This window comes from Balaenoptera borealis, assembly GCF_965194805.1.
Source record: "Balaenoptera borealis genome assembly, chromosome: 10".
NCBI classification, from domain to species: domain Eukaryota; kingdom Metazoa; phylum Chordata; class Mammalia; order Artiodactyla; family Balaenopteridae; genus Balaenoptera; species Balaenoptera borealis.
In genome coordinates this window covers 1,843,840-1,867,279 of record NC_138874.1, presented here as the reverse complement: position 1 = coordinate 1,867,279, position 23,440 = coordinate 1,843,840, and the positions used below count along the sequence as shown (strand labels likewise).

General features: G+C 39.8%; 1 protein-coding gene and 1 long non-coding RNA gene across 4 annotated transcripts in view; both read left to right on the top strand.

Moving 5' to 3' along the window:
- The window catches only part of LOC309635829, a 501,182-nt gene that overhangs the window by 93,212 nt on the left and 384,530 nt on the right, over positions 1 to 23,440 (top strand). The gene's annotated exons all lie outside the window — the stretch shown is intronic.
- The window catches only part of ARID5B (AT-rich interaction domain 5B), a 188,136-nt gene that overhangs the window by 79,892 nt on the left and 84,804 nt on the right, over positions 1 to 23,440 (top strand). For all 3 annotated transcript variants that reach the window (XM_082407414.1, XM_082407415.1, XM_082407416.1), the window contains one exon: positions 11,997 to 12,227. In XM_082407414.1, coding sequence (XP_082263540.1) covers positions 11,997 to 12,227 — 231 coding nt within the window. The remainder of the gene's footprint in view (positions 1 to 11,996; positions 12,228 to 23,440) is intronic.

Here is a 23,440-nt window from a genome sequence, read left to right as displayed (position 1 = left end):
GGTGCCTTAATATATCAATAAAGGAGGCTTCTCCAAAACCAGTATTTTGATTTGTCTCTTTAGTGATCTTAAGACGACTAAGGGGTAGTAGATGGGTAAAGGAGATTGGCTGTATTGAGTGCAGGCTCACTCTCAGGCAGATGAGTGGAGTAGTGAGTGACACAGATGTTGAGCATCTGTCCCATGCCTATGCAGGTTCGGTCCAGGGGTTCACCAGTTTGAAGTCCCCTGATTCATGATGAGCCACTGGTAGAAGAAAGAAGCCTTTGCCCTCCTTGTTAAGCCACTCCAGAAGGCCTGTGATAATATGCAAGAAAACAATGCATCCAAGCAACTCTTGTCACATGAGGATGTGAGCTCTCAGAAGTCAGTGCTGTTGTTTGGAGATGGCTCAGCTCTTTGAGGGTGGTCCACACACTCCTCAAGCGGTGCAATTATTTTTTAAAAAGTCACAAAAATGAGATGACTGCCCAACCTCAGTCCCCATCATCTAATGCCAGCCAATGACTAAAGCACTGTTTGGTGGATAACTTTCTCCACATCCTTTGAGCCTTTTGGGAAGAGCTGCTGGTCCAGAGCCTAGAGTGAACTAGTGACATGACTGCTCTTACTGTTTGACAGAAGGTTCAGATGTTGACTGCGATAGTCTCTGTAGGCATTTGGATTTGTCAGTGGTCCTTCAAAGGTCTAGGAGGGATAACAAGAAACTAGGACACTGATTCTGTGCCCTCCAGGAGTTTATATTTTAGTGACTGGTTGAAGAGACACCTCTTTTTCTTTCAAGAAGCAATTAAGAAGGCATCCACATAGAAAATATAACCCTTGCCAGATAGCCCCCTCTTTTTTTAAATTGTGTAAAACACATGTACATAACATTTACTGTTGTAGCCATTTTTAAGCTTACAATTCAGTGGCATTAAGTACATTCCCAGTCTTGTGTAACCATTACCAGTATCTATTTCCAGCTTTTTCATCATCCTAAACAGAAACTCTTTACCCATTAAGCAATAACTCCTTATTCCCTACCTCTATCCTCAGCCCCAGCCCCTGGCAACCTCTGTTCTACTCTCTGTAAGAATTTGCCTATTCTAGATACTTCATATAAATAGAATCATACATTATTTATCCTTTGTCTGGCTTATTTCACTAGCATAATGTTTTCAAAGTTCATCCATATTGTAGCATGTATCAGAACTTCATTCCTTTTTATGGCTGAATAATATTCCATTGTATGCATAACCACATTGTTTATTTGTTCATCTGTTACTGGACACTTGAGTTGTTTCTACTTTTTGGCTCTTGTGAATAATGCTGCTGTTACACTGATGTACAGGTATCTGTTTGAGTTCTTGTTTTCAATTCTTTGGGGTATATACCTAGGAGTGGAATTACTAGGTCATATGGTAATTCAATATGTAACTTTTTAAGCAACTTCCAGACTATTTTCCACTGCAGCTACAACCATTTTACATTCTCACCAGCAATATATGAGGGTTCCAATTTCTCCACATCCTCACCAACACTTGGAGTTTATTGTTTTTGTTTTATTTATTTTTAAAGTAATAGCCATCCCAGTAGGTGTGAAGTAGTATCTCATTATGGTTTTGATTTGCATTTCCCTAGTGACTAATGATATTGAGCATTTTTTTCATGTGTCATTTGTATAACTTCTTTGGAGAAACATCAATTCAAGTCCTTTTAAGTTGGGTTGTTTGTCTTTTTGTTGTAGGAGCTATTTGTATATTCTGGATACTAATCCTTTATTTGATATATGATTTGCAAACATTTTCTCCCCTTCTGAGCATTGTCTTTTCACTTTCTTGATAGTGTCCTTTGGTGCACAGAAGTTTTAAATCTTGATGAAGTCCAATTTATCTATTTTTTTGTTCTTGTTGTTGCCTGCACTTTTGGTGTCATGCTTAAGAAACCATTGTGAAATCCTAGGTCATGAAGATTCCTCCTGTGTTTTGTAGTTTTAGCTCTTAAATTTGAGTCTTTGATCAATTTTAAGTTAATTTTTGTATGTGGTATGAGGTAAGGGTTCCAATGCATTCTTTTCCTATCAATATTTAGTTTTCCCGACACCATTTGTTGAAAAGACTGTCCTTTCCCCATTGAATGATCTTGGCACCCTTGTTGACACATTTGAAAGTTTATTTCTGGACTCCCTATTCTGTCAATCACATTTGACCCTTATGCCATTACCACACTGCTTTGATTACTGTAGCTTTGTAGTAAGTTTTGAAATAGGAAAGTGTAAGTCCTCCAGCTTTCTTCTTTCTTAAGATTAACTACTTGAGATCTCTTGAAATTCCATATAAATTTGCCAGATGTCCACATCTTTAAAAAAATATTGCACAGTTAAAATGCAGGCAAACAAAGGAGAAAATAAGAATCCCAGATACTCTCATAGCCTAGCTGAACCCCACTATTAGTGATTTTTAAGCATTAAACAAGACAACATGGGATACCACTTCACACCTTCTAGGATGGCTATCAAAAAGACAAATAATAACAAGTGTTAGCGAGGATGTGCAGGTATCAGAAACCTCATACACTATTGGAGAGAATGTAAAATGGTGCAGCCACATTGGAAAACAGTCTGACAGTTCCTCAGAAGGGCAAACACAGAATTACCATATGATCCATCAATTCCATTCCTAGGTATATGCACAAGAGAAATGAAAACATATATCCACCCAAAAACTTTTACTCAAATGTTGATTGCAGCATTATCCATAATAGCCAAAAAGTGGAAACAACCCAAACGTCTCATCTCTTGATGGAATGGATAAATAAAATGTGGTATGTCCATACAATGGAATATTATTTAGCAGTAAAAGGAAATGAAATACTGATACACTCTACAATATGTATGAACCTTGAAAACATTATGCTAAGTGAGAGGAGCCAGTCAAAAAGAACCGCATATTGTATGATTCCATTTATATTAAATGTCCAGAATAGGCAAATCTATTGAGACAGAAAGTAGATTAGTGGTTGCCTAGGACTGATGAGGGGCAAAGAGATGTGGGAGTGAGGGGGTTTAGGGTTTCTTTTGGGATAATGAAAATGTTCTAAATTTGACTGTAGTGATAGATGCATAACTCTGTGAATATACTAAAAGCTTGTGCATTTTAAATGGATGAATTATCTAGTATGTGAATTATATCTCAGTAATGCTATTAAACAAAAGACAAGGGGCTGAATATATTATTTCTTACCTTTCTTATTTTCACTGAATATAACAGAAGCATCTTTGCATGACCTGAAATGTTATTTGATTTTAGTATTTTTAATGACACACAGTTTTAATGAAAGTAGCCATACCATGACATAATATTATTTCCAGATATATATTCTGTTATGTAGTGTATATATACACACACACATATATGTAGGCATATGTGTATGTATATATATATATATATATATATATATATATATATATAGAATGCCTTCAAAATGCTGAGCACTAGGTAATCAATATTAATCAGTCTTGCATCATTTGGTGTTTAGTTCTCCACACACACAGATTTTTCCCCCTGATACAAACCATGTTGGAAATGATGAGATTTAGCTTGATCAGTGCTGACTAGTGAAATAATCATGTCCATGAAAGTCATGACAAATAGTGATGTCATTTTGTTAAGGCACAAATTCAGATCTTACATGCTGAGAGACTAATGTGTGGAAGTTAATCATTTAGCTATTGATCTGTCCAGTATCACACCTTAATTAGGTTTATTCATGAGTTTGGGGGTTCAGGAGGGTCTCTCAAATGTCAAAGGCTTACATGGCTGCTGCAGAAATGGAATTGTGACTCTCGCAATGATGGCAGACATAAGCTACAAAATAAGAATAAAAAGCTGTGTAGATATTTTAAGGGGAAAGATGGCAGAAGTTAATATGATTTTTAAGACCAGTTGTGCTAATGATGGTCAAGTTTCCTTCTCTTATAGCAACTTTGTCATGGTACCAGAGGGGCTAACTGGATCTTAGTAGTAGCTTCCTGTAAAACAAGAGAGGGTTGAGTTGAACTAAGTTCAAATCCAATATAATAGCCTTACCTGGGTCACTAGTAAATAAATAAACGGATAAATTAATCTCTTTGACATAATTTTAGAGTAGGAGAAATTTTGACTAAGATCTGGCTCCTAGGGGGTCTCAAGGGTTCTTTATATTTTCTTCTTCAGACACTGAAACTCACCGATACTAAAAGTGAATGGTTGACTGTAGCTTAACAGTTAATCCTGTGAAAGGGAGGCAGGTTATGGTAAATCAGACCCCTTAGAATCACACCCCAAATGTGGTCACCACTTTTACCTATGTGTCATTCTAGCCATGTGGTCTCACCAGTAGATACACCTGTTGCATAATCCCTGTCTTGTATGACATTTAAATTTGGCTGAATTGAGCCATGTGGGAATCAGACACAAAATTCTCTAGAACAAATCTAATATGGCTCTTGAATGCAGCTTAGAATTCAGTGACCATTTGGGGGACCCTTGGTGGTGGAGCTGGCTTTGCCTCCTAGTAGGTTCATTTGTTCCTTGAAGTGTGATGGCAGTGCTTGGTTTTAGTTTAGCTTTCTGTTTTCTTTTTTTGAGTGATGAAGCAGTAGTAGGGCAAAAGCTGATATTAACATATTAACACGTATTTTTATATTTGTGTATCCATCCATTTGAAGTGGCTTGCTTTTGGAAACAGCTGGTTAAAACCCTGGGTTTTACATTTGAAATATTCTTTGTTCTGTTTGTAACCATGCACTGACATATTTTCCCATATTCTCTTTTTATAAGTTCTCCAGTAGTGTTTTTGTTGCCTATCCTGGGAAGATCTGTCTTTCCATTTATCAAAACAAATGGCAAGCTGGGGACCATTTAAAGTAGGGTTTTTTTTAGTTAATAAAACCAATCTTCTTGTTCTGTTATGTTAAAAGTACATTATCTTTTTATTGTCAGTTCTGTTTGGCTAGCTCTGTTTTCTGTCTTAGCAATCTCAGGGCTGCCCCACTTGCTTACTGTGTAGAGACTTACAAAATCATTAAGGGTGGGGCAGCACCAGCTGACTTACAGTACAAACCATTTCTCAAAATAACCACAGCAGTGCAATACTGATGTGCAATTTACGTCACAGTATGTTTTTATGAAATAGTTTGTGGCCTTTTCATTTCTATTCTGGATGGAATCTTGTTCTCTCTCCCTTTTATTCAGGCATTTAATTTATTTTTATTATTAATATTTTCCACTCCTTATCTTGGCGTGCCTCCAATTTAACAGCTTTGGTGAGAAAAAAAACCAAAAAACTGATCTTCCTCGACCCCAACTCTTCAACGTCAGTTTAACTGCAACTGTATTTTCCCCTTTGATGTGTACTAACTTTGGGTACTAGGTTGACTGCCTTATGAGAGATGTAGGGACACATTACACGTTTACACAGAATTGTAATCAGGAATTGATAAAGTTAATGTACAACTGTGAATTTTAAACACTTTCAACCAATTCAGGCCATTTAAGTCATATGCACTGCTGCATTTTCCTTTTACAAACGTCTTTCTGTATAATGTCCTGTAATTAGAACAGGAAATCATTGAGTAACTGTAAGATGAATAAGAGCACTTAGACTGAAAGGAAAATTACCTTCCGAGAAATTATATTCTTTTCTTTTTTTTTTTTCTTTTTTTTTTTCTTTTGCTGCATGTTACAATGTTGGTAATGATAGTAACAGCTGTAGCTACTCTTATCTGTAGAATTTTCATGCTTAGGTTTTCTGGAATAAAAAAATTTCATTTTCAGTAATAATCAAAAATGAATGGACGGAAAATAGGAAATGCCTAATTATGACAAATATTCAGTGTCACAACAGAGTAGCAATTAAGTGGAAACTTCAATATAATTGTCAATAGCAGTAAGAATTGGAATGGTGCCAGGTATATAAAGTTGATGCTTTGCCTTGGGTCGTTGCTAGGAGCACAGTGAAAAGTATAAAGCTTTGAGAAAGGAATGTCTAATGTAATAAAGTAACAGAAAGAAGCATAAATCATTGTAAGAGCCTCTCATATTGACATTATTTTACTTAAATTGTCTCAAAACTAGACATCAAGTTTTATAACATGAGCAAATTCATATTTGCTTGGGGAAAAAAAAAGAACACTGTATATCATCTTTGAAGGACTAGGGACATTGTGTCTCAAACATAACCTTCATACATATTTGGAATCTTTTAAGTGAAAATCTTTAAATGTTTGTTTCTATTGGCATCCAAATGCATTTGCCCTAATACGATTAAGAGAACTAAAGGGCAAAATACTTGGCAGATTTTTCAGTTGAGGTAATTAGGTGCAGGAAGGAACATGCATACTTTTTCCACCAGGCTCTATAAAATCCTGGTGCGAGGGTTTTTTTAAGTTTTTTTTTTTTTTTTTTTTTAAGCTTACTGTGATGTTAGAAATAGATTATAGTGGTTTTCAGTAAGCATAATAGTGTGATGTTTCCGAAACAAGCCTTCCCTCCTCCCCACAGAATGAAAAAGAAAGTTACATTTCTAAATTGTTGTGTAAGAGATAAAAGCAAATTTCTCCTCCGGAATTTATGTTTTCAGCCTTCTGTGCATTTGGCCACCATTATCTATTTAAAAAAAATAGCATTATGGATATTTGAAAGTCAATGCTCCATTAATTCATTGTGTTTGCTATTTCATGCATCTCTCTTTTTACAAAGACGACTTGAGCAACGTGCTATTCAGAATGAATGCCTGCTCTTACCATCTCCCCCCACCTTCTCCCCGCTCCCAGCCCAACGCTGAGGATTAAAGCAATGGTATACAGTTACTGTTTGAAAAGCTTGGGTGGAGTCTCACGTTATAATTACAGTTTCTCAGTGGAATTCTGTTTTGGACTTTGAAAACATATAAATAAGTGAAAAATTGACATTGAGAGAGGTTAACAAAACGTGTAATTATGATATAAGTGCAGGATTAGAGTAATTTTGGTTGAGCATTACAAGCAGTGTACTTTAGGTATTAACTTTTAATAGGCAAAGTTCTTTTCACTGAAGTTGAAATAAGGTTTAGTAATTTGGGGACTCTTATTCCCTTTGAATATTTCATTTTAAAATAGGCACACTTTTTTTTTGGTGGAGGGGGACTTGAGGAACAGGATGACGTTTTAATAGAATATCATAATTATGGTTTGAAATTTCAGTCTTTGGTACCAGTAATTTATTGCTGGTCATTTTCTGTTGACAGAAATCAAGTAATGTGTATATAACCCAACCAACTAGAGTGTGTTGGAGAAAGATTCCTTAGGGTAATACTTTGATTTCTTTTCCTATGTGGGTGTGGCTGAAAGAAAATCTTTGTTCCAGGAACACGTTGTTTGTCTCTTGCTAAACAAATGTGCAATTTATCCACTCTTTATTCATTCTTAGATTTATCTGCTAGACCTATTATGAATTGGGCAGGGGGAGATGTCCTACACAGTGTTTACTGTCAGCCCTTGTTTCATGCGTAACTTTGCATAGGAGTATTTGTTTGTGTGTGTATGAAATGCATAGGAGGAAAGAAGTAGCTGAGGAATTTAAGAATTCTTGAAAGGTTGTTTGGCTTTATTTGTTTCTTAATGTACTAGGGCAAAATAAAATATGACAGCTGTTGAACAATTTAATATTTTTGTAGCTGTATCAGGAAGAAGTTAATGCAAAGGCTTAGGAGGAAGTTATAGGATCATAGAATTTTAGACCTGGAAAGCTCTTCCAAACTCCAGTTTTGTACTCTCTTGTACATACCTTTCATATTAAGGTGACCACACTTTGTCTTGGAAAAAAAAAAAAAAAAAGTCTCTTCGGTTCAAGAAACTTCTGCCTAAACTCCAAAGAAGAGATCCAGGGTATCTTCACTCAGGGAAACTTTGACCTAGATGAATTGTTGGTTCTTCCAGATCTCACCTTTACTCTGGATTTTCTCCTGACTCTCACCTAGAATGCTTGTTAACCTCTTCACAGGAGTCCTGAGGGTCTCATGGACTTTCTCTGCTTTTGTAAATATTAAAGGCAGCTCCTCTGGGAATATCTAGTTGAAAGGTTGGAAATTTGCCTCTGTCCAAACAGTGCCAAAATTCTGGTCCAAATGGATGGTTCTGCTAATAAGCAACAAAGTTATAATTATTTTTTTTTTTTTTGGAATCAGTAAGCACTGCCACCTTAGACCAGGTCCCAGCTATGCCTCTAACCTCTCAGTGAGGGGCAGGAGTTCTAGGCTTGCACAGCCTAGAGTTGACTTTATTTCCTATCATGTGGATAGAAAGTAGAAAGTTGATAAACATGAAAGGTGTGTCAATAATGTTAAATCGTTACAATGGGAATTTCAGTGTTCCAAAATAAGGACATGTCAACTTAACCAGAGTAGAAGAATTCTGGCTTATAACTGGCTGAATTCAACAGTTCTTGATGAAACGGATGTCTCCTATTTTACTTGATCAAGACCACCATCCTCATCCCTAATACTGTAAATTAGTTAAATCTCTTCCACAGCAATAACAACAACAATAATAATCATATGTCAAAGGAAAAATATTTTATTTCAGCCACACACATATGGGAAAAGAAATCAAGATATTACCCTAAGGAATGTTGTTATTATTATTATTATTATTAGTGACATTTTGTCATAATGAAAAGCTCATCAAACTTGGAGTTAAAAGATTGGGTTATAGTCTCACCTCCATCACTTTCTAGTTCTTTGAGATCCTGGACTAGTCACTTGGGTGTCTGAACCTCAACTTTCCCATCTCTAAGTCAGAGAATATTAATAAACAGGTTGTCATGCTAATAGGGTTGTTGTGAGAAACAAACAAACAAAAGATATGCTATGTGAAAGGCCTTTGTAACTTTTAATGTTTTTTTATTAGCACCAGAAATTGCACTAGTGTTTTTGCTCTGCTTCCTAAACAAGAAAACAGTTCCTCAGTTCCTCATATTTTTGGTTAAGAGAGCTTTTTTACATTTGCTGTCTTCTGTGATACCTGTAACAGTCCCGGGAAAGTGGCAAGGAGAAGGGAATTTGGTCCTGTATTCTGTTTCAGGTACATTGGGGTTTTGGATAGAAGCATATACCTAAAAACAGGAAAAAAAGAAAAAAAATGTATATATATATAGAGAGAGAGGAGAGAGATCAAAGCCCAACTGAATAAATAACTGTAAGTAAAACTCAGGTAGTGTTTTCAAAGTTTAATGTGCATGAACTACCTGGGAGCTTGTTAAAAATATAAATTTCTGGGCCCCAACCTTAGGGATTCTGAGTCAGAGGTTCTCATTGGGGCCCCAGAGTCTGCCTCTTTACACCCCGCTATATGATTCTGATGCAGGCGGTCCTGGGAACATTCTTAGAGATACTATCTCCAGAATGAATGGACATCATAGCATGTGTTTCCATGACTTGGGGTCAGAGGGAATTTGCCATTTTTTTTCCATCAGAAAGAGAAGGACCACATGTTTTGGTTAGTGTTTTAGAAACTGCATGATGAAAGAGGGATAAATGGTTGAAGGATGAGGTGGAGTAAAAAAAAAAAAAAAAAAAAAAAGTTATTTCTAAGCACAGAACGTAGCCAGGGGGCTGATTTCATCCAGAATAGAAAATTAAGAAGAAACTAGAGATGGCATCATCACGAAAAATGGTCAGAGAAAAACAGAAGGAGAATGAAGGGATAGGAAGGAAGTGAGGTGGTCCCATGAGTCCAGGTGACATCTTCTGCTATAAAACTAACTCTGAAGCATTCATTTTTTTCACCTTTATTCAGCCTGAGAAGCATGACTTTCTCCATTTCATTCAAGAATTCTTGGAGAAACTAGTACAGCTTCCTGCCACCCCCCACCCATTACAGAAAGCCAAGAGATTTGGAATCAATGGATATTTGAACAGTATTTACTATGTACAGGAGATGGCATTAGGGGCTGAGCATGCTGAAATAAGTCCTGAGGGTTCATGTTTATACCCCTGTCTCTCATCTTGGACGATCTTGGAGAAATCTTGGTCATCCTGGACAAATAGAGTGTAATGATGCAATTGACACATTATGGGCTGCTTCTTCCAATAGTACTTAGACACTCTGGAGTTCTGATGATGTTAGGTAGATATTTCCACTCAAACATTTTTTTGCTTTAACTCTCTAGAAAGCACAGATTTGAACCCAAAGTGTGAACTAGTGTCTTGATCTACTGTAAAAATCTCAAATTGGCATGTCTTGGGACATAGATCAGCATCTCGGAACTACTTTTCACTGGGGACTTGCTTTCAGTGTAGACATATTTCCTTTTAATTAAGTGTGCCAGCTGATGAAGTGGCTACCCACAAGCCAGGCAGGAGTCTAAGCAACGTAAACCGTTAAAAGATGTCATCTGGAAAGCAGCTAAACGTCTCCATTCTCGAAGAAGCCTCCAGCCTGAGGAACTAAGTGAACATAATTAGAAATACATCTGGGTAATGGCCTCCTATCTGAAAAGGTCACATGCACACCTTCCTTTGGTACTGGTTATGTCCCATCATTACGTTCCGTCCTTACTCATTCGTCTCCCACTGGTTACCAGATGGCCACGACAGTGTTGGTATCCTTAACAACTGTTTTGTGCAGTTCCCTGCAGCATGGTAAAGGCTTGAAATATTGAGTGTTTTCCCTTTGGATAAGCAACTGACATATCTGGGAATTGCTTACAAACGCCCTGATGATGTGGTTATAGAGAGTGATGGCAAACTGGGTCATGGAGCCTAAATTCAGCTTGATGTTTTGCAGGTGGCAGGATAACAAAGGGAGGGGGTGCCATTTCTCAAGCTTAAGATGAAGGAAGGATTCATCCACGCAGAATCTGGGTTTTGTAAATGAGCGCTTAATATGGTGAGGTGTAAATAAGCATTAAGATCATTGTAAGAGGGAGTTTCATTAAAGTTGCTGAAACGTTCTCCTGAGTTAAGTTGGTTCTGATGGAGCTCTCACAGAGATGCCTGGGGGGTCCTCTCAGTGTGGTCCTCTGTGTTGTGCTAAGTTACCAGATGGATTTGAGAAACGTTAGAAGATAGGGGGTATGGGTTGGGGGGAGGGCGGGGAAGGTGGATGTATCAGTCACATTGAGATAGATCACGCTGCAAAAACAACCTCCAAATCACAGTCTCACTTGAAACAACAAGTGCTTACATTTATACATGCATTTAGGACCAACCAGGGGCTTTGCTCTGTGTTATCCTCACTCAAGACCAAGACTGGCAGAGTAGCCACTGTCTGAAACATTACAGATGTCCAGAACAAAGGGAGGGAGAGAGTGTGGTCCATGGTACACTGGCTCTTAAAGTAGCCGCCCACTACTGCCATATTTCATTGGCCAGAACGAGTCACACAGCCGTTTGTCCTCAATGGGCAGGGAAGTACGGCCTTTCCACAGGACCATAGAGAGAATGAGAAATATTCATTGAGCAAAACTAACAACCACCAGAGCAGATGACGATGCTCTTCAGACCCACAGACATCGCTCTGGGGCCAGATGACCTTTACAGGGGCTTTAAGCGCTGAAAGATGACATAATCCAAAATAAAAGCAATACCAAACTGTGGAAAGAAGTATAAAGAAACTCAACAAAATTCTAATTTTTTTCCTACGGTGATGCCTTTAATGCTTAAAATATATATATACACATCAGATTCTTTCAAGACAGTTTTCTGGTTCTGCTGCTTGCCGGTGACCTAAACATTGCTTAATGTGTCTGTGGGGTTATCCATCCCACTCTTTTCCTTTTCTCTGCCTGAGGCTTTTTCATGGAGCTGGAGGGGTGATGGTGCTGAGAGGATGCTGGCAGTAGCCGAACTGTGCTGAAGATAAACTGATGCAAGAGTCTTTTTGAAGACTCTGTTTTTAGTACAAAACCAGAGGTGCTCATTGAAATGATGCCAGGGCCACGACAGTTCTCTGTTGGAGGGAAAAGGGTAATGGAAGTGTTTTCTCGTTTGTCTAGGGGAGGACGAGGAAGAAACGAACGTGATAGTTCTCAGCTACCCTCAGTACTGCCGCTACCGCTCGATGCTGAAACGCATCCAGGATAAGCCGTCTTCCATTCTCACGGACCAGTTTGCGTTGGCCCTGGGGGGCATCGCAGTGGTCAGCAAGAACCCTCAGATCCTGTACTGTCGGGACACCTTTGACCACCCAACTCTCATAGAAAATGAGAGCATATGCGATGAGTTTGGTGAGTCTTTTTTTTTTTTTTTCCTACATGAAACTTGTGCGTGTGTGTTTGGCTGTTTTCAGTTCTTGTGAAGAGCAGCGATGGGGAACGGGGCTTACTTTGACAAGCCCTGTGTGCCACCCACCCCTCCCCTCCCCCCAGTGATTGCGGCATAAGACGTCATTGCCACCTTGGCAGCCTGTGTGTACCAGGGCCCAGGATTATTCTTTAGAATTTGTTGTTCAAGACAGAGTCTGGAGTTGCTTGGTCAACCTTGAAATTGGACTTCATAGGACAGGAAGCTTTTATGCTAGTTGCTTCTTAAAAGGGTTCCGCTATTCAGATACTGATTTTTTTCATTTAACTGATCACTTCCTTTTCAGTGGTATAAGGAGCTATAAAAATTCGCCAGTTTAAAAAAAAACACACCAGTTTAACTACTTCAGTATCATAAGGTAAATAGATATAGACAGATAGATAGATATAGATAGATAATAGATCCCCATGCCCCTTAATTTTGTCATATACATATATCTTTATACACTGTGCCCATCAAAGATGGGTATGTGCACACATATCTGTATCTGCATCTCTGTTCAGCTGATTGGTCATGAGATCTCTGTAGATAGAAAGGAAGGAAGAGAAGAGATCACATCCTAAGTTTAGGAGACCTTTCATGATGCCCTGAAAGACTGGAGGCAAGATAAAATCACATCTCTCACATCTTCACTTTCTCATCTCCTTCTTGAAGAGATTGGATCATATCAGTGGTTCTCAATAGGCTGGGCCGGGACATCAGAATGCCCTGGGGGCGCGTCATCTTAGTACACGTGTCGCCTGGCAGTTCCTATACTTACAGAGGCAAAGGCACCCCCAACTCTCACCCTCTCCCTTCTCTGGGAATCACCACCATAGAGTGAGCGGGGTGATGACTGAGCCGCGCTGGCCCCCATGTGGGTATCTGGGTGCAGATGCAGTGGAGACCCCTGGCCTAGAGAGTATGACGGGGTCCCTTGGGGCAGAACATTCCTTGATTCTGTTGGGTAATGTCTTTCCGAGGATGCCTAATTTTGGGGATTATTCAGGTTCAGATTATTCTGCTCAGCCGTTACAGGCCTCACTGTGGTTTGGGGGTCCACGGTGGCCTCTCCAGTCTGATTGTTCACGACTCCAGCAGCCCTGGAGCTGCTGCGGGGGTATTGTAAGTAGTAGGTGTGTGGACAGATGAGGGTAGGGTGACCAGACGGCTCATCTTGATCCAAGAACGAAGGGAGAAAAGAGAGGAAGGGGACCTAAGTTTATTAGACATGACTTTTTTTGTTGTTACAAACTTTTTCCAGGTGCCTTTCACAACTCTGGCTTATCGGTCTATAAGAGAGTAAGTAATAGTGTTTATGCAAGTTATGATTTTCTTATCGTTCTTAATGTTCAAATAACCTTTTTATTTAAGTAGATGAATGTATCTAATACATTTTTAAAACACACTCTCTTTTCAGATCAACATTTATAAATCTTCCCTTTTCAATGCTTCTCTTTTGAGTTTTTCATCTCTAGCCCCTACTCCCAGGACAAAGGGTTTCTCTGTCCTGCTTGCTGCTCAAGAGGTCTCTAAATTCCTGAAACAAAATAGAACTGAAAAAATGCTTTCCCTCATTTAAGAGTATTCAAAATTAAAGTTTCACGTGTAATATAATGAAAAAATGTTTTAACCTTTTTGGCTAATTTAAGAGTTATTAGTCATGGAGTTTCAAAGCTGTTGTATCTAGAATAGGTAATAGAAGTTCCAGTTTAACAGCGATCACAATGGTTGTTTAAGAGTTACTAAATTAGTTTTAAATGTTCTCACAAACACAAGCATCTGACTTTTGAATGTTTTCCGGAATTTTCTTCTGGTATAGCTAATTTTAATGCTGTTTTTCTTCTCCAGCCTCTTAAAGTGGAAGCTTTCTTTTGAAATAAAGGTACCTTTAAAGAGCTTCTAGATGGCTAGTCTAAAAATTAGAATATCAGATTTTTTTAGTTAAGTTTATACTTCAAATAGTTGGGACTTCTTACAGGGTTTCATTTTAGTAAGTGAACAGAAAAAAAGCTTATTCTGACCCAATTTGAACACGTTCACCAACATCCCTCCCCCACCTTGCACTTCTGGTCATACATCTCAATTTCCAGAGAAATTCCTTTTAAACCTCCAACTGGTTATATTTGAAATCAACATGGGTTAAAGGGTTTGTTGAAACGCGGGGTTGGATTTCTCCAACCAACAGTTGGTGGAAGAACATAAATTTAATTAGTGACTGGCATTAAACAAATGTTCCTAATATTAAACACTGCCAGATGACTGAAACACTTCTGTCAGATTACCACGAGTGCCGGGGGGCCCACAGATGAATTTTCTGCACAGTATATATTCTGTACCACACGTTTGGTGACTTCAGTAATTGGTCAAATGTAATTTAGGTAACAGTATGCCTAGGCTGTAAAAATCAAATTTTATTAGCCATATCACCAGGTGGATGAATGGTGGAGCTGATGGCAAAGAGTGCATAGCATTTAGCAGCTACGCCTTTGACACATGAAATTCATAAATTGCCATAAAATACCTCCAAGGTCCTTCTCGAAAGGACAGTGTCTGCTTTCCTATGATTAAATAATGTTTATTTTATTAACTAATATATCTTTTGCTTTCTTTTATTAAATGGCGTTACGGAGTGAGGGTGGGAGGGGGGTGCTCCAAAGATAAATAAAACACAGTCCTTGCTTGTTTTGAGGATTTAAAATCTAATTGGGGAAGACAGGATTAACGCACCTGAAAGGTTAACTCATGTTACAGGAAAGTCAGTGATGAAGTATTGGGTGAGTGCTGTAGAAGGCACGTGCAGTAGGCATTTCACAGTGAGCTGGGGGCATGCAGGAGATGGCCTGGCTGGAAAAGATGGTCATATCATGGGGAGGGTTCAGGGAAAGCCTCATGGAAAAGGCAGAGCTGGATCTGGTTTTTAAAAATAGGGAGAAGCGGCGGGAAGGGGAGGGATAAATTGGGAGATTGGGATTGACGTATACACACTGCTATATGTAAAATAGATAACTAATAAGAACCTGCTGTATAGCACAGGGAACTCTACTCAACACTCTGTAATGGCCTATATGGGAAAAGAATCTTAAAAAAAAAAAAAAAAAGAGTGGATACATGTATATGCATAACTGATTCACTTTGCTGTATGCCTGAAACTAACACCACGTTGTAAATCAACTATACTCCAATTAAAATTTTTAAAAAGTAAAAATAGGGAGAGAGGTTATTAGAAAAGTTTTAGAAATACCTAGATCATTTAAAATTCAGGTCCAGACTCCATTAGGAATGGCTGCCTTTGCCCTGGGTCAGCTGTTGGTCTCTCTTAGATTTGTTTGCCCTTAGTCATCACCCTCAGGAGGCCATGCTCTCTGGGTGGGATTTATAAATGGCCTGATGCCCCCTCTACCAGTAGGACATGAATGTGAGTCAGTGGACCCGGGCTGGGACAAACCCAGGCCGTGGCTTTGGAACGGATCTGGGCTTGCTTTCTCGAGCAGGAATGTCCCCTCGTTTCCTCTGTGTGCCATCCAGCTTACTCCCATTCCCCAGGTTCATCTCCGAAAATGGACTTTGCTCGTGTGACCACCTTGCCCAACTGCTCAGACACCCCACCCCTTTCCCATTGTTTTAATGTCGTCCACTGAATAACAAATTTAATTGAACAATAAAAGTAAGGCTTTTAAATCTGCAACGAGTCCCTGTAAATAAATTCTCCATGGAATTTTATGAAGCTGTTTAATGAAAAGTTTGATTAGAAACTATGAAAGAAAAAGAGAATAGATGAAATTTCATCATTTAGTCCCACATGACAGTAGTGTCATTTTGATTTTTATTTACATTGAGATATTCAGCATAGAGTAAATATATCCTGGTTTTAATTAACTATTCTCCTTACTTGGGAAAGGTTATTTTAGGCTTGAAGGGTTTTGATAGCATACCATCTGCTTTCTTCAGTGTATTTTATTCAAGTCCCTTCCTTGCTTACACTGCAGCACAATGTCTAAACCTATGACATAAGCATAAATTGAATCGTATTAATGTTAGGTGATTGAAAAGCTTCAGCCTCAGCATCCTGCCCGCATTCTTCCATCTTGTCAGTTACAATGCTCTGAAAGGCAGTGTGCTGTTTTCTTAGCACAAGAGAGTGGACTATTTTTAAAACTAAAGCAATGGACTCCGCACTAAAGCATTATGAAAACTGGTTGTCTTGCACATGCAATTAGGAAACGAGGTTATAATAACAATGAGGGGAAAGTGACATTATGAATGGCAATTTTTTTCCATAAAAATCTTTACCCTACCTATAATTCCCGCCCCCCACTGTCCTGTCAGAATCTGCTAGCATAAGACATTCTCTGACAGCCCCCCACCTTACTTTTACCTCTTTTTGTAATGTGATGATCCTTTTGTAAAACACGTACTGTCATTTATAGTGTGTTATTGTCTGTGCTGTAGAGAAAACACACACCTGCAAACATTTTGTCTGTTTTTCCTGTTAGAACAATAAAATGTCCACCAGTTTGTAATGCACAATGTTTACATTAATATCACACAAATTGATTTCACATGTGTGAGGTGTTGACAGCTAAATCCAAACAGAGGCACCCACAGTATGGTAGATAAATGGATAACTTTAAGGTATTGGCTTCTATCAGAGATGTGAGGCAGACCCAACGTAAATGAGATGAAATCAGTTTTTAAAGGTGGGTGAGGCTAAATGGATGAAGATATGGTTGGTTAAAAAATTAATAAAAGTATGGTTTATTTTGGTTTGAGTTTTGAATTGCAGAGAGACATAAGAAGTCATGCTTCTAAGTTCCTTGGCAGATGGTGTGTGCACGTGTGCGTGTGTGCATGGGCTTCTTGACCAAGGAGTGGGATGGGGTTAAAGGAAGGATGTGGTAAATCACCCGAACAGAACAGAGATGAGATGGACCGTCATCTTGGTGTTTGGTCCACATGGAGAACACCGTGAACCCTGATCCTCGGGGAGAAGTTGGCTACATCAATATTAAGACATAGCCTCTGCTGAGGGGCTGGGGGGTAACGTGGTATAGTATTGAATAAAAAGAGTGCCAGGCTTATAGGCACATAGCCCCGGTTTAATCAAGGCTCAACCGTCTGATTTGCTGTGCTCTGGGCAAGTGACGTAAGGCCCCCTCACTTGTCCCATCTATAAAATCCAGTAGTAACAGCCCACTTGCTGGGCTCAGAAAAAATTTTGTATTCACTTGATTTTTTTTTTTTTTAATTCTCTTGATAAATGAAGATTCTCTATTGTTTCTGTTGGAGTCTTAGGCCTCAGACAACTTGTACATAGTCATCTAAACCCATCTTCCTCTTTGAATAATAAAGGAACCGTTTTCCTAAGGCTCTGGGGCTCTTACTGGAACCTTAATGGAAAAGAATAGTTTTCTACTTTTTACAGTATGTTTTAAAGACGCTTTTCTGACTCTGCCCTGAACTTTCCGTTTTCCTGTGGGGTGAAATAATGACATTATAGACAAAAGGAGAAAAAGCAAAGGGAGGGAGGGAAACAGAAGAGGGGATGAAACCTTGACGTTTTATGAAAGAAAACTCAGGACCTATAAAATTATTTTGAAGTGTAAAGGACGAGCTGGACGACACAGCCTGTTCCCCTCTAAACATCACATGTTTTGCTGGAAATGAAAGGAAAGGCAGTTGTTTTGCTAAAGATCATGGGAATTTGTAAGTGAGTAAACATTTTTTCCTTGCCAAAGTAGGTTTCATGGTCTCAGTGGATTTCGATGATCTGATGGCTTTGTTCCTGGCCCCTGTCCACATTCAGGCTTCCCCTGCCTGCCTGCGGTGCCCACCCACCTCCCAAATGATAACAAGGCAGATGTTTCTCTTTAACTGAAGCCGAGTGGCAAAGGAGTTGTGCTTCTTGTACGTTGCTGTTTCCGTAGAAGACCTTCACCTTCAGAGATCTCGCTTGGAGGACTGCTTTGTCTTGGAAATTTTCTAGAGGTTCTGTTTATCATTAGAGGATGGTCTAACCACGACCACTCCTGGTACCTCCTCTTTATTCCACGTAGCTGCCAAAGCAGGGCCAGGGGGGATGTTAAGTTCATCATACCACATAGTCAACTAAACCCCAGTACGTCTGCTGGTAGAGGTGTGTGGGATGTGCTCTAGAGTACATGGAATGGTGGACATAGGGCTTTGGCTTCCAGGACAGTGAGACACAAAGAGGACTGGAGAACAGGCCTCCTTGGGCAGAGGCATTGGAAGCTAGGGTGCCAACCCTTTTGGGGGTTAATAGAAAGAATTTTTATGTTGCTACTGTAAATTAATTTACAGAGTCGTGATATATGAAGTGGGTAGGATTAGTGGATTTCTCTTCTGTTTTTAGAACTTAAAATGTATTTTAAAATAACTCTGGACTCCTTTTGTAGCTGAGTGGACTCCATAGGTTATTAGAAACTATTTGGACTCATGGGTTCAAGACACTCTGTTCACCCCAGAAGAAAGGATTTGTGTCTATATTGGCTAATATTTCACCTAGGATTTTATCGAGAAAAGCAAGAAAGTTATATCCTATTACTTTAGCAAGATCAACATATTCCTCTCCAGGGTGAAACAGATATTTTTATCAGTTAAAACGCGTGCGTGCACACACACCACACACGCTACAGGAGGGAGCCAGGTCATTGAAAAATCACAGGCGGAAGTGCTGGTTAGGGGTAGGGTTGGTGGAACGAGGTCCCGAGTAAGTCTGTGTTCATTTGATTTTTAAAATCTTCTTGATAAATGAAGATTCTCTCTAAACTCCTTCATTCTATCCTGTCAGGGAAACTGGATTGATTTAAGTTCCTTGGACTGTGGGTGAGGCTCTCTGGGGATGCTTAGGGCCCGGGGCGTTGTCTGATACACAGTGTGCCCGTATCCACTCCTGTGTTTTGCCAATATCTATTCAGTACCTACAGTGCAGCAAGCGGTGCCTGTGCACACAGTTGTGAACAAGACAGAAAAATACCCTACTCTTAAGGATCTTACAGTGTAGTATGTGGGAAGGGTATTAGCAAAATGTGCGATAGCCATGACCATACCTCCTAGGTATAGACCATGCCTCACGGGGTTGTTGTGAAGATTAAATGAGTTAATCACTTAAAGCACTTAGATGGAACATGGCAAGTACTACTTAAGCACTCACGTTAACAGAATCTTCTTGTACCTCTTGCACCACCCAATACTACCTTAACCACATATGGGGTCCACAGTGATTCCTCAAAAAACATGCACAAAATCGTTTCATACCTATACAGACTGCCAGGGAAAATGAGGTATCATTTGCTTCTTAAAACTCATTCGACATCCGTTCATTCCAGAAATACTTGTTTGTTTGTCCTTCTCCCTGGAATGTGTTTCCACAGATATCATGGGTCTGGCTTCTTCTCGTCATTCCAGCCTCAGCTCAAATGTCTCCTCCCCAGAGAAGTCTTCTCTGACCTTCCCTCTTCCACAAATCTGGCTCTATCCCATCACCCAGTGTATCATTATCGTCCTATCACTCATCCCTATCAGAAATGAACTCCTATATTTGTCTCTTTACATGTTTTAGTCTGTCTGCCTCCTCCCCACCCATACTATATGTAAGCTCTTTAAGAGCCAGGAACTCTTCTGTCTTTTCACAACCACGTGCCTGGAGACCAGAACAATACTTGGCACACAGTAGGTATGTAATAAATATCGGTTACATGAATGAACGGATACGTCCATACTGTGTTTCGATAACATTGCTCTCTGCCATTTTACAGATGAGGACATTTAAGCACAGCAACATGCCACAGCTAGCAAGTGGTAAAACCAGGTCTTGAGCCTAGACAGGGTGACTCTTAACCATGATACTTGCGTGCCTCTCACCTTGGTCCCTGCTCGGAAAGATCTGGCAGATTTCCGGAGATCATCAGGCTGACAGGAAACAGATAACTGACCACCAGGTCTCTAGATGATCAATGTAAAATAGGTTCTGTAGGATTTAGAGGGATTGGTGTGTGTTGGAGTGGTTTAGAAAGGAATGATGGTAAAGATTCAAAATATGAAAACCATTGGATTGGGATCAAGAAACTCTGATGCCAGCGTCTTCTCTTGTCTATGTTACACCAGTCTCCCTGCTTCAGCCCTTGCTGTCCTTTGGTCTCTTTTCAAGACAGCAGTCAGAATGATCATTTCCCTGCTCAGATCTCCCAGTGGTTTCCCACTTCATCAGAGAAGCAGATGTGAGTATCAAGCCCTTTAAGAGCTGGAACTCTTTAGAAGTTGAAGGGGGCAGTAGTAAACTAGCCTGTGTTCTCCGGGACTCTTTTTAAGGCATGGGATTGCGATGCTGACAGGACTTTCATTGTACACCTCTCTGTAATTTTCTGCTTAGAGTGCCTTGGCTTTCCCAACTTGGCATCCTTTTTTTTAATGAAAAAATTATAGGTCTAATTTCAAAAAATGAAATGTATGCAAGCTTTCCTGCTTCTGTCACTTCTTTATTCCTGTAGCACATAAATCATTTCCCTTTTTAAAATTAAATTTCGTTTGCCATGATTTGGAAATGGGTTTTCAAAGGACGCTGAGTAGCCAAGCTCTTGGCAAAGGAGCTAGCTGTGCTGCCTGCTCAGGAAATCTCCTCATTGCTGGCTGGCTTGGGCCTTGATTCCATCATCTGGGCTTTATGCTCGCTTTGGAAGTTGCCTAGAAATTCTCTCCCTAAAACTCTCCTCTCTGAACCGTCTTTCTGGCTATCCAGTCGTCATCTTGGAGGACGAAAGAACATGCGACTTGGGCAGAAGAAGGCTGTGCGTTCTGATGCTTCTTGGGTGCTTATCCACGCATTCACTGAGCACCAACTCTGTTGAAGGCAGAGCTCCAGGCGTTGTTGGGATTTTGGTCTCTGTTCTCAAGACACGTACAAATCAAGGTGGTTGAGATAAACCGTAGAGCAGTGGTCACTGCCACTGTTATCTGTGATCCTTTTAACAATCCTGCCTTTGACCCATGAGCAACCTTAGGGTCACATGGTGGCTGCAGGGTCACAGGCCTAACGTGCTGCTGACGTGCGAGTTGTACTGCCCCCCTCCCAGGCCGCTGACCACCGTGGGCACACTTCCACCACAAAGTGAGAGGAGCATGGAGCTAAGAGTCTGGAGTTACTTTGGCGTTCAAAGAGATGATATCGTGAAGCTTTGCAAATGGGAAAGCTCTGCCATCTCACAGAGGCTGCCGGGCAGTCTGTGAAGGGCGAACGGAGAAGGTCAAAGTCTAGGTGCCAGTGGAGTTAAAAGATGTATGAAAGAGGGCCTGGAGGTCAGGGAGGCCTCTTAGAGGAAGTGGATCTTCAGCTGGACCTTGAGGGATTCGAAAAGGAGGAAGTTATTTCAGGTGAGGAGGTGGAAAATACTCTGGACTTTGAAGCTCAGAGAATGGGGTTTTTTTCCTCTGCCATTTTTGGCTTTCAGCGTAGACAAAAAAACAGCCTCCACGAGCAGAACTCTTTTTTCCTCCTAGAAGATGTCACCTTCCCCTGAGGACTCACGTGCTCCTGAGTCCTTCTCTCACAGGCCCCATTGTGGTTAAGACCCAGAGGAAACCTCTTGGAGGAAAAATCAATGTGTCTCTTATTAAACTGGAAATGTTTCTTTGGGTGTATAAGAGAGGGAGGGCTGCACGAGCTTTGCAGCAGCGGGTAAAGGAGCAAGGTGCCTGCTTGATTTCCTGGCTGTTTAAAGGGCTGCTTCTAGGCTGAACGAGTAGCTTCAGAATAATCATCTTGGACACTTTGCTCCTTATCCCTTTTGTGTTACTCAGTACTTTTCCAAAGTTATTTTTTCCTTCTGCTTGGTATTAAAGTTACCAGCGTCAACTGCATTTCTCTTCACTAGATTCTAAGCTCCTGGGGGGGTAAGAATCATGCCATACTCATCTTTGTAACAACATATGCTTGTGGAAATAATATAAAAACTCTGCTAGATTCCAGAGGGCTTCAAATCTCCATCATCTATCTTATCACCTTCCTTAGAGTCAAGTACTTCTTGACCTCAATCTTTAAACTTTAGCTTATCGCCAGTTGATTTAATTCTCAAGGGAACATGTCTAGCTCAAAGCAACCAGGTTTCTCTCAACATTTACTCACCTTTTCAAACTAGAGGAACAGTCTTCATAAATTGGTCAATGTCTTTGGTTGAAGATTGTTCACTTGTTACGAAGCTTAACAGTCCCTGGAGTCTGCATGACCTCGAAGCTGTGCTTTCTGAGGAAGTCGAGGAGCATCCTTAAGTTAGGGCAAATGGTAGTGTGTATCCAGAAATTAGTGCATCCACCTTTCCTGCCTCTCATGTTCAGATATCAGAATTCATTGTGGACATCAAGGAATGGTGGCGGAACATTGTTCTCAATGGTGAAAAACTGAAACCATTTCCTCTAAGATCAGGAACAAGACAAGCTTGTCCACTCTCACCACTATTATTCAACATAGTTTTGGAAGTTTTAGCCACAGCAATCAGAGAAGAAAAAGAAATAAAATGAATCCAAATCGGAAAAGAGGAAGTAAAGCTGTCAGTGTTTGCAAATGACATGATACTATACATAGAGAATCCTAAAGATGCTACCAGAAAACTACTAGAGCTAATCAATGAATTTGGTAAAGTAGCAGGATACAAAATTAATGCACAGAAATCTCTTGCATTCCTATACACTAATGATGAAAAATCTGAAAGAGAAATTAAGGAAACACTCCCATTTACCATTGCAACAAAAAGAATCAAATACCAATAGCTAGGAATAAACTTACCTAAGGAGACAAAAGACCTGAATGTGGAAAACTATAAGACACTGATGAAAGAAATTAAAGATGATACAAACAGATGGATACCATGTTCCTGGATTGGAAGAATCAACATTGTGAAAATGACTCTACTACCCAAAGCAATCCATAGAGTCAATGCAATCCCTATCAAACTACCAATGGCATTTTTCACAGAACTAGAACAAAAAATTTCACAATTTGTATGGAAACACAAAAGAACCTGAATAGCCAAAGCAATCTTGAGAAAGAAAAATGGAGCTGGAGGAATCAGGCTCCCAGGCTTCAGACTATACTACAAAGCTACAGTAATCAAGACAGTATGGTACTGGCACAAAAACAGAAATA